Source organism: Erythrolamprus reginae, chromosome 1 (genome assembly GCF_031021105.1).
Source record: "Erythrolamprus reginae isolate rEryReg1 chromosome 1, rEryReg1.hap1, whole genome shotgun sequence".
Taxonomy (NCBI): Eukaryota; Metazoa; Chordata; class Lepidosauria; order Squamata; family Dipsadidae; genus Erythrolamprus; species Erythrolamprus reginae.
In genome coordinates, this window is record NC_091950.1 from 411,674,558 (window position 1) to 411,686,888 (window position 12,331).

The window sequence follows — 12,331 nt, forward strand, 5'->3', positions numbered from 1 at the left end:
CAGCATGAAGCCAATAACTTCAACCTGATGATGGCAAACGTGATTTCGCCCAAACATTGCCAAGACACTCAAAATATTACATGGGAAAAACCCGAACTCATACAAAAACACACACACACACAGACATATATAGATAAATATCTATATGTGTGTATGTTTGTGTATACTGTATATAAAACATATTTTTTCTGAATTAGAAAATGAAGGGAGACTTTTATATGTACTGTACAGTATAGATAAATTTTATTTATCCGAACATATATTTCTAAATACAGTACATTCTAATCCGCCGCCACCCACCGTCCTTTCCCTGTTTTTGTAATTTTGTCAGTCCTCCTCGGCATCTGGAAAGTCCCAACTTAAAAACGCGTGTTTTCCTCCTGATCGTCACTCGCCTTTTTTTCGAGATCAACAAAAACCGGAATTGGTCCTGCTTGCCTGCCCTGTGGGTTGCGTTCGAACGTGCAAATGCCACCCTGTCCCACTATATATATAGTGTGTGTGTGTGTGTGTGTGTGTGTGAGAGAGAGAGAGAGATACAATTGGTGTGTGTGTGTGTGTGTTTGTGTGAGTGAGAGAGAAAAAGAAAAAGAGAGAATCGGGAGCACAACCTTCATTAACGCCGTGAGGTAATTATTTAGCTTCTCCTCAGAGACTTCGGCCCGTCCTCCTATTTTTGCTAATTTTGCGTGAGGTGTATCCGTGTGTGTTGTTGTTGTGTGTTTTTTTAAAAAAACCTGACAGGGAAAGGCAATTAAAACCAGGCTGGCGTCCACGTGCACTAGCGAAAAAAGGTCCCGCCCAGGAAAAGTCACCAGCCTCTTTACTGGAAAGGGAAACTCTTAATTCTTTCCCCGCCTTCCCCGCCACCCCCATACGCGTCAGCTTCTCTTATCCCCCGGTCCAAACGCCAAGACTCCGGGCCGGGTTTTGGACGCCACTCTTTTGAGTATAGTAGCCGAGGGCAGTGTCAGTCCTTTTTTTTTCTTCCTCCCCTTGTTGTGTTTCTGTTACACTTCGCCATCTTGTTACAAAGCCTTTTTCTCGTCTGGAAGCTTCGTTAGGAGCTCGGCGTCGGCGGGCGATCGTCGGGTTTCTATTTAAAATTTTTTTTGGTGGGAGGGGGGGGAAGGGGAGGGTTACATCCACCAACCCTGCAAGATCCCGCGGGTGGGGTTTGGGGGTGGGGGGCGCGACGGCGGAGGAAGAAAGCAACGATTGTTTTTTTTTCTAATTATTTTTTGTGCCTCTCGAATTATTTTTATTATTCTTATTTTTTTTTTGCGCGCGGGGGAGGGAGGGGGAGGGAGGGGGGAGCTTTGTGAAGTCTTCCCAAGGCTTTGGATCCTTTTCCCCGAGACGCCGCCTTGCAAGCAATGAGCATTGAGACCTTGTTAGAAGCGGCCAGATTTCTGGAATGGCAAGCTCAGCAACAGAAAACACGTGGTAAGTGAGCGCGGGGGGGGGGGAGAGGAGAGCTGAGGAGCGTGCAAAATCCGAATGAAAAAAAAGAGACGGGGGAAAAAAGACTGAAAAGATCGAGAATCGCGGCGCTTGGTGACAGCGGATCTTCCCCCCTTTCCCCGTGTTTCCCCGAACGGGATCTGCAGTTCGGGGAAAACGGGGGAAGGAGCGAACAAAGTTTGCAAAAAAAAAAAAAATGCAAAAAAAAAATCCCACGTGGGGGGCATGATTATTATTTATTAGATTTGTATGCCGCCCCTCTCCGAAGACTCGGAGCATCCTTTCTTTCCAAAGGGGAGAAACGTGAGAAGGCCCCCCAAACTCGCGTGAATTTCAAGTGGTTTTTTTTTCTCTCCCCACCCACGGGCAAAAAAACCAACAACCCACCACCCGCGCTTTTACGGATCTGGCGGTCTTTGGTGGCGGTGGATCTGGTGGGTTGTGTTTTTTCGGTGTGTGTTTTTGCACAACGCCCCGTTGCGTTAGTCAGAACTCGCTTCCGTGGGTTAAAACACACACACACACAAACGCACGGTGGATCGCGTCCGTTTTTTTGGGCGGGTTGGGATCGAAGGCGGTGGTGGTGGAGGGGGGATCGAGGCGATTTCTTTCCTTTTGGATCCGGTAAACGTGTTTTTTGTGTGTGTGTGTGAGGGGGGAGTGCTGTTCCTCAGCTGAGATGTTGTAATGAAAGGGAGAAGTCACCTGATTCGGCGTCAGTTTTCCTATTTGGAAGTTTTCTTGTCCTGCCTGTCCTACCTTTCAATTTCCTCCCCGTCCGGGGTAGATAGATAGTAATTTTAATCAAAATTTGCGCGGGGGGGTGGTGATATAGAAAAAGCGGGTGTTTTTTAGGGTGGGGGGGGGGAGCAGATTACGCAAGGGGCGATCGGGTGAACCTCGCCATTGTCTCTTTCTCGTACGTCTACTCTGAAGTAAAAGCGCCGATGACTTAATCGGGGCTTTTTTTTATTTGCACGGGCTTTTTTTAAGGATCGCAGCTTCCAAAAACCGAGTCTTGTTTCTGACTCTTTAAAAAATATATATTTATTTAAGATTTGCTGACACACGCTAGCCGGAAATAATAATGATAATAATAGTAATAATAGTAATAATAATAATAATGATCGTTTCCTGCAGACGTCTTGTTCCTTTCCTTGCAGTTCTCCCTTAAAATTTTAAAAAAATAATCGATCCCCCCTTTTGCAACGAGACGGAGGCGACGGGGGGGGAAAGGAAATAACACCTCGGCCCATCTCATCGCTTAAGCAGATCCCCGCCCCAAATAAAAATAAAATGAACCCCCGATTCCTTAGGCTTTCCAAATAGGCTCCCTTCCCTCCCCATCGCCAGGCAGGCAGCGCCCGGCTTCTCCTCCGCGTCCGAAAAGCTGCCTTTTCCGCGCGCCCCCCTCCCCGCCAATTCCTTTTCTTTCACCGCCACCCGTTCCTTTTCCACTCCCCCCCCCCCGCAACTTTTAATCAGACGATCCGTGCAAAGAAAGCCCAACGCGTGGCAGACCGAAAAGAGGCGGGGTGAGTTAAGATGTCATGTAGTTATGCGCCAAAAGTGGGGGGGCGGCGGCGGCGAGTGGGTGGGTTGGAATCGACCTCCCCGCAAGCACGATTTAAAAAAAAAATCGAGAGAAGAGAGGAAGACCCCCCCTCCCTCCGCTCCCCCCCCCCCGTTTTCCCTTCTTTAGGGGGACGATCCGCGTCTTCTCCAGCTATGGATCTGCTGGATTTCCTTAGGTGGTGGTGGGGGAAGCAGACGACGTGCCTTTCACTCCAGATCGGGCGCTTCCCAGGGCGGTGGCGGCGAGGCGGCGGTTTCCACCACCCCCTCCCCACACTTCTCCCTCCCCTCTCCTTTTATTTGCATAATAAAAAATGACACGGGAGGAGGAGGAGGGAAATCATATGATGATGCTTCATACTTGTTCCGCCTCTGTCTCTCTTTCCTCCCCCCCCCCCGCGCCTGTCTATTAAGAAATGTGCTTTTTTGAAGAAGAGCTCTTTTGGGAGGAAAGTGGCAGGGGGGTGGAGGAAGAGAGAGCGCTGAAAGTAAAAATAAAAAGGGGGCGGGGCCTGAGAGAGATGCGGTAGCGCGTGGTCGGGATCTAAGGGCACAATGGAACGTTGGCGTCGCCTGTGTCTCGGCTCCCTCCTCCCCCCCTCCCCGTTTTTGGAACGTTGCGTGTTCGCTCGGCGTTCCAAAACGCCTCCCATTGGCTGAGGGGAAGCGGATGACGTGTCGAAGCCCCCGCCCTCGACCACGTGCGCTGGGGACACATCCCCCTCCGGGGCGGCTGCGAGGGTTGCGTGCCTGGAGAAGCGTGCGAATGTGTGTGTGTGTGCTTGTGCATCCGCGGGGCGGGGGGGGGGCAAGAGGGGGGGGGAAAGGAAGGTGCCTTTATTTGTTTGTTTGTTTTGTCCAATACACAATAATACACAAGGTTATAGAGGATATATACGAGTAGAATGTATCAAAGAGAGTATAGGAGAGAAATATAAGAGTCAAATATAACTAGAGAGAATAGCAGAAAATATAAGAGATAAAAGAGATATAATAGATAGATGATGGATAGAAGAGAAGATATAGGAGAGACTAGGACAGGACTGTAGGCACTCTGGTGCACTTATGTACCCCTTCCCATGTCTGGAGGCGAAGCGTGAATAATGATGATGATGATGACAATAATAATAATAATAACAATAATAATAATGCCAGAGAGGGGAGCCGATCAGAATTACGACATAATGCTACAATGTGGGGGGGGGGGGCTCCCATTTCTTGGCATTTCTGGGGTTTTTAAAATATATATACTGTATATATATAAATCCTTTCTTTTAATTGGCTTTCCGGGCCTCTGGAACCGACCTCTGCATCCGTGATGTCTTTAGATCTGTTAACCTATTGGACAAATTTCAGAAAAATTCCTGCAGGGGTATATCTATTTTTTTAATTTCATTTTTTTTAAAAAAACACCCTTTTAACCGCAATCTGTTTTATCGTTATTATTTGAATTTCCAAATGTAGCTTTTAGGGTTGATTTTATAATTTGTCTATTTTGTATTCTTTTTAATTAATCTTAATTAATTAATCAATAAACAAAGTAACAAATGGTATCCCCTCTTGAAATGGCCATTTATTTGTGTTTGCTTGTGTTTAAAGAAAATGTAAAGCTGCTTTGTAGCATAACAAATAGTTGAAGAACAAGACTCCTCCGTTTGGTCCTGCAGTCCACCTTGTTTACTTCTGGGGAGGAAAAAAAGCTTAATATTTAAACTGAATTTGTCCTCCGCCCCTAATTCTAATAACCACCTGGTTTTCTGCTTATATAATAGCAAACATTCCTAATAATAAAATGTCTGTGGAGATTCTAGGTCATCCAGGTCATAACTGTTCCAAAGGAGGTTTTTATTTTTCAAGCCGCAACTAACTAGACTCTGGTTTTTCTGTGGAGATGTTTAGTTTCTCATCCAAGAAACTTCTTCAGCTCTGACTGGATCACGTGTGGGTTTGCTCCTGGTTCAGACCTGATTGCCAGAACCATTAGCGATGTAAAAATGGCATCAGGTTTCTGCTTCTCTCAGTGCTGATCCATGGGCGCTGCCATCTTTTTCCGCCAATTTTTCATGAATTTTTATGTTTTTTGACAGCTTCTCCTGTTTGCAGCTTGAAAAGAATAGAATTCTTTACAGAATAGAATTCTTTATTGACCAGGTATGATTGGACACACAAGGAATTTGTCTTTGGTGCATATGCTCTCAGTGTACATAAAAGAAAAGATACATTTGTCAAGAATCATGAGGTAAAAAACACTTAATGATTGTCACAGGGGTGAAATAAGCAATCAGGAAATAACATTAATAAAAATCTTAAGGATACAAGCAACAGGTTGCAGTCATAAGTGGGAGGAAATGGGTGATAAGAATGATGAGAAAAAACTAGTAGAAATAGTAGTGCAGACTTAGTAAATAGTTTGACAATGTTGAGGGAATTATTTGTTTAGCAGAGTGATGGCGTTCTGGAAAAAACTGTTCTTGTGTCTAGTTGTCTTGGTGTGCAGTGGTCACCGCCCATCCCCGGGCTAATACCTGTATTTTTTCACCTGAAGCACAGCTGATGACCTCCTCAGCTGTATTTCCGGCTGAATTCCACTATGGAGCATGTGCGGAAGTGAAATCCTTCGGGCTTGGGCAGCATAGAAGTCAAATAAATAATAATAAATAAATAATAATAAATAATTTGACATGTGAATGCATGCACTAACGCAGCGAGCACATGTGCGCAAAACATCACAATGCACACCGGTAGCAAATGTAAATGAAACCCACCCCTGGTCTGGATGGTCAGAATTTCTTCCATCTTTCCATTCCCCACCATCCAGTCAGAGTTGAGAAAGCTTCTTGGGATGAGAAGCGAAACGTCTTCAAAGAAAAACCAGAAAGTCCAGTTGCCTCTTGAAAAAAAAAAGCTTTGGGATTCCTAATGATAGCATCACAAATCTCTGAGCGGTGATATGTCCCCCATGCATAATTCTTTGCTTACAACTGTTTGCTTCGTGACCATTCAAAGTTACAAGGGTGCTGAAAAAAGTGACTAACAACCGTTTCTCACACTTTACAACTGTCACAGTGTCCCTGTGGTCATGTGACCAAAACATGGGCCCTTGGCAACGGTATGTGTTTACAATGGTTGTGGCATCCTTGGTTTTGTGTGATTGCCATTGATGACCTTCCCAGCCAGCTTCCAACAAGCAATCCTAATGGAAGAAACTGGATTTGCTCAAAAACTGTGTGATCTAATTAACAACCACTATTGACAGAAATTCTTGTATTTGGGAGGATGACCTGTGCCACATTTTAAATCCACATCTCAGAAGGAATTTTAAAACAACAACAACTAGACTTTGCTGCTAAAAATAAAGAAGCAATGATGGTTTTGGATTGGGTTGGCTCTGTTGTGTGACCACCAGGTTTAAGGATGTAGTCATATTTGTTGAAAGTTGGTCTCGTGCAGGGGGTGGGCAAAGTTGGGTCTTCTATGACTTGTGGACTTCAACTCCTGGAATTCCTGGGCCAGTCATGCTAGCTCAGGAATTCTGAGAGTTGAACATAGACGAGCCAACTTTACCTATCCTTGGTCTAGTAGTTAATTGCACAGTTAAATCGGTGCTTAGAAATAATATATGCCAGAGAATCAGGTGCAAGGAGAAAAAAGCAGGAAGGAGCTTGATTATTTTGCATCTGGTTTGTGAACTTGCCTCCAGGCATAAGATTTGAATGTACATGTTACACTTAAGCTGGAATGAATGTTGTTTAGTTTGGATGTTGTTTGAATCTCACAGATCATCCAACCTAAACCATCACTGTTACGGGAAAATAGTTAACAAAGGAGAATCTTCTCCCTTTAAAAGCTATCCCCACCCACACATCCATAGGGTTTCTACTGTACATAAGTTCTTTTTTTCCTCTCTTTTATTTTTATTTTATTTTTTAAATTTTTTATTTTATTTTTACAAGAATAGCTTACAATAAATATAATCATAATAATAGTAGCAATGACAAGCAAACAAGCCAAGAAGTCAACAAGAAAGAACAAAAAAGAAAAGACAAAAAAGAAAACAAAGACAAAAGTAATACCATTTAAAAAGAGAGAAAAATCTTATTTCTCTCTTGGCTATCCCAGTCTTAAATGTTTCATATCAAATTAACATCTCATAATCGGTCTTATAATTCCTCTTCAGTTTATTGTTATTAAATACTTTATTTTAAAGTTGACTAATGTGCATAAGTTCTTATTAAGATTTGATCTGCAAGGAATCCTTTTCTTGGTGTGTAGCTTAGTGGTTGAAGTCCTGATCTTTATAGAAAGTGTTTTTAACCTTTTACAGCAGTTTTTAACCTTGACGGGAGAATTCTGGAAGGAAGTCCTTGTGAGAGAGTTGAAAAACACTGCTCAACAGAAACAGAAAACATTTGTCGTGGTGGACATGATGGTTCTTGTATGGCTTGTTAACCATCTTCTCTTGAGTTTAGGGACACCCCAATTTGGTCATCGAGCTTTCTTCCTAGATCTCCTGGACCCCTCGTTTCTATTTTCCTGGACCCAGCATTTGGGAAATGTTTCATGGTTGTATAATGTAAAACTGGGATTGTGATCTTGGAAACATTTTAGTCAACTCCCTACTCCGAGCAAGAATCCACCATTACAGCATCTCTGATCGACTTTGTCAAACTCTTCAGGTTAACATCCCAGCCCTTACGGTGCTGTTTCTGAACATCTTCAAAGCGATAATAATAATAATAATAATAATAATAATAATAATAATAATAATAATGAGTTGGTGGAACTAGACAAAGCTAGGATGTGCTTCACATTGGCAGACGTGATAGAAACATAGAAACATTAGAAGACTGACGGCAGAAAAAGACCTCATGATCCATCCAGTCTGCCCTTATACTACTTTCTGTATTTTATGTTAGGATGGATATATGTTTATCCCAGGCATGTTTAAACTCACTTACTGTGGATTTACCAACCACGTCTGCTGGAAGTTTGTTCCAAGCATCTACTACTCTTTCAGTAAAATAATATTTTCTCACATTGCTTTTGATCTTTCCCCCAACTAACTTCAGATTGTGTCCCCTTGTTCCTATTAAAAACACTTCCCTCCTGAACCTTATTTAACCCTTTAACATATTTAAATGTTTCGATCATGTCCCCCCTTTTCCTTCTGTCCTCCAGACTATACAGATTGAGTTCATTAAGTCTTTCCTGATACGTTTTATGCTTAAGACCTTCCACTATTCTTGTAGCCCGTCTTTGGACCCGTACAATTTTGTCAATATCTTTTTGTAGGTGAGGTCTCCAGAACTGAACACAGTATTCCAAATGTGGTCTCACTAGCACTCTATATATGTATCAAGTTCATGGAAGGCTTGCTAGGCTTAGTCATTAAGTCACTGTTCGTTCCTGATTTGTAAATAAATTGATTCAAAAGAAGGAGGAGACTGTTTTGATTTTTTTGATTCTTAGATTGCATTCTGTTTTGGTGTCAAGGAGGAAATGGGGAAGCATCCTTTGGGATCAGGACCAGGAACGCAAATTTGCCCCCAAATGACAAGTTAGTTGAGGCAGGAACTAAGAAAATTGCTTCTCTCATTGGGCAACTATTTCATAAGTTAGTAGAGGTAGTCCTCGACTTACAGCTATTCATTTAGAGACTATTCACGAGCCCTGGTGGCACAGTGGTCAGAGTGCATTCCTTCAGGCTACTTCTGCTACCTGTAATGTGGCAGTTCAAATCTCATCAGGCTCAAGGTTGACTCAACCTTCCATCCTTCTGACGTGGGTAAAATAAGGACCCAAATTATTGGAGGCAATATGCTGACTCTGTAAACTGCTTAGAGAGGGCTGTGAAGCAGTATATAAGTCTAAGTGCTGTTACTATTCAAAGTTACAACAACACTGAAAAAAAGTGAATGATAGTTAGTTGGGGGAAAGATCAAAAGCAACATGAGAAAATATTATTTTACTGAAAGAGTAGTATATCCTTGGAACAAACTTCCAGCAGACGTGGTAGATAAATCCACAGTAACTGAATTTAAACATGCCTGGGATAAACATATATCCATCCTAAGATAAAATACAGAAAATAGTATAAGGGCAGACTAGATGGACCATGAGGTCTTTTTCTGCCGTCAGACTTCTATGTTTCTATTTGTCACCCTTAAGATCATTGCAGCATAATCAAAATTCAGACACTTGGCAATGGGCTCAGATTTATGGCAGTTGCAGTGTCTCAGGATCATTTTGCAACCTTCTGACATGCAAAGCCAATGGGGAAGCCGATTCACTTAACAACCACGTGAATAAATAACCGCAGCAGTTCACTTAACAACTTTGGCAAGAAAGGTTGTAAAAATGGAGCAAAACTCACTTAAGACTACCTTGTTTAGTAACATAAATCTTGGGCTCAATTGTTTTAATTGATGACTACCCATGTGCGTCTTTGATATTTTAGCACATTTGGGAAGTCACAGGCAAAGACAGATAAGTCTTGGGAGAATATTCTTCAGGGGTACGTTCTAGAAATTGAAAGTAAATGAAGAGCCAAGTTTTTATGCTACCTACCAATTCCAGAAACAACAAGAGGCAAGTCAAGATAGAAGGAAGTGATACGTCACTTATGGCTGTTGTGCAATAGAATTCCTTTCTGTTTTTCTGACTTTCTTCAGCTGTTTGTTCTCTCTTTTTATTGTGCTGAAGAAAATGGAAGCTGGAGAGTTGGCCTGGGTTTGAGACTGCTGGGCAGACATAGCAGGCATTGAACCTTGGTAATGGAGACATTAAAGCCCCAAAACCTACGAAACAGAATCTGTTATACCATGCAATTTCCTAGTTTTGGTGGATTGGTCTGCTTAATCCAAGTCAAGCCTTCCAGTTGGAGACTCCTCAAATTGGTATATAGCATGATGGCGAACCTTTTTTTGGCGTGGGTGCCAAAAGGGTGCGCGCGCGCGATATCATGCGCAGTCTGCATTGGTTGCCGATCAGTTTCCGGTTACAATTCAAAGTGTTGGTTATGACCTATAAAGCCCTTCATGGCACCGGACCAGATTACCTCAGGGACCGCCTTCTGCTGCACGAATCCCAGCGACCAGTTGGGTCCCACAGAGTGGGTCTTCTCCGGGTCCCGTCAACCAAACAGTGTCGCTTGGCGGGACCCAGAGGAAGAGCTTTCTCTGTGGTGGCCCCGACCCTCTGGAACCAACTCCCCCCAGAGATTAGAATTGCCCCCACCCTCCTTGCCTTTCGTAAGCTGCTTAAAACCCACCTCTGCCGCCAGGCATGGGGGAACTGAGATACACTTTCCCCCTAGGCCTTTACAATTTATGCATGGTATGTTTGTATGTATGATTGTTTTTTATATAATGGGTTTTTAACTGTTTTTAGTATTGGATTTTGTTATATACTGTTCTACTGCTGTTGTTAGCCGCCCCGAGTCTGCGGAGAGGGGCGGCATACAAATCCAATTAATAAATAAATAAAATAAATGCAGTGCCCTCCCCCTGCGCATGCACACAACCAGTGCACTGTCCCTGTGCATGCACACAACCCCCTGCACTGCTATCCCGCTTATGCACACAGGCCTCACTGAAGCGTTCGGACTTCTGGTAGACCTGTTGTGGGCCATTTTTCACTGTCCCCAGGGTTCAGGAGGCTTTCCTGAAGCCTGGGGAGAGTGAAAATGGCTGAAAAGAAGGCTGAAAATCAGCTGACTAGCGTGCACATGGGCACTGGAGCTGACATAGAGCAACGCTTTGCGTGCCCTCAGATATGGCTCTGTGTGCCACCTATGGCCTCCATGCCATAGGTTCGCCATCACTGGTATATAGGAAGAATGAATTCCATTACCAAACCTACTCTGGCCTGGTCCTAGCTTCCAGTACAGTTGTACTTCTACCTAAGAACACCTTTACTTAAGAACTTTTCTAGATAACAACCGGGTGTTCAAGATTTTTTTGCCTCTTCTCAAGAACCATTTTTCACTTACAAACCTGAGCCTCCGAAACTGTAACTGGAAAAGGCAGGGAGAATCCTCCTTGGGGCCTCTCTAGGAATCTCCTGGGAGGAAACAGGGACGGAAAAGGCGGGGAGAAGCCTCCGTGGGGCCTCTCTAGGAATCTCCTGGGAGGAAACAGGGCTGGAAAAAGTGGGGAGAAGCCTCTGTGGGGTCTCTCTAGGAATCTCCTGGGAGGAAACAGGGACGGAAAAGGTGGGTAGAAACCTCTGTGGGGCCTCTCTAGGAATCTCCTGGGAAGAAACAGGGCCTCCACCTTCCCTGTGATTTCCCCATTTGCACACATTATTTGCTTTTACATTGATTCCTATGGGAAAAATTGCTTCTTGTTACAAACTTTTCTACTTAAGAAACTGGTCACAGAACAAATTAAGTTCGTAAGTAGAGGTGCCACTGTATTTACCAGAGTGATGGTTGGCCTTGGTCAGATACATGAAGATATCCTCATTTATGCTTATGTGCATAATGTGCTTCTCAGAACATCCCCTGAAAATAAAGCAGTGAGCACGTTTCAAGTTTCAAGTTTTCAAGTTTTATTGGATTTATATGCTGCCCCTCTCCGAAAACTCGGGGCGGCTAACAACAATCATGAAAATATACAATAAAATCCAATACTAAAAGGAAATTAAAACCCCTTAATATATAAAAACCAAACATACATACAAACATACCATGTATACAGTTGTAACGGCCTAGGGGGAGAAAAAAAGTCTTAATTCCCCCATGCCTGGCGGCAGAGGTGGGTTGTGCACCCCAACTTTATTGCCTCTAGGGCTATATTTCTCTTCTCAGCCTTGCCAAGAGTAAACCCTACACCTGGAAATCTCCTTCAGATTTTATAGGGCTGTGAAACTCACCTTCATGAAACACTGCAAGACTATAATGTCTAATGGACTCGTTCCCCTTCATTTCATTGCCAGGTGATCTGATGAATGGGTATAGGATCTGGGTATGTCTAGTCTAACAAAGAGAAGGATTAACAAAGATATCAAAGCAATATTTGAGGGGCTGCCACTGACAAAAGGGAGTACAGTGATCCCCCGGGTATTGCGATCCCGATCATTGCGAAACGGCTATATGGCGATTTTTCAACCCGGAAGTAAAAACACCATCTGCGCATGCGCGCCCTTTTTTCTATGGCCACGCATGCGTAGATGGCGCCGGGCAGATCAGCTGCTGGGCGGCTTCCCTGGGTCTTCCCCCTCTTGCTGGCGGGAGGGCGAGCGGCACGCATCAGCGAGGAGTTTGCGTGGGCTGCAGGGAAACCCCAGCGCC

The 12,331-nt window shown here is 43.8% G+C and overlaps 1 protein-coding gene across 1 annotated transcript in view; it reads left to right on the plus strand.

Annotated features, from left to right (window-relative positions):
* Positions 1–939: 939 nt before the first annotated feature.
* Positions 940–12,331, plus strand: part of MNT (MAX network transcriptional repressor) — a 131,171-nt gene continuing 119,779 nt past the window's right edge. The window contains exon 1 of the mRNA XM_070735239.1: positions 940–1,446. Within this exon, the coding sequence (XP_070591340.1) occupies positions 1,377–1,446 (70 nt within the window). The 5' untranslated portion in view covers positions 940–1,376. The remainder of the gene's footprint in view (positions 1,447–12,331) is intronic.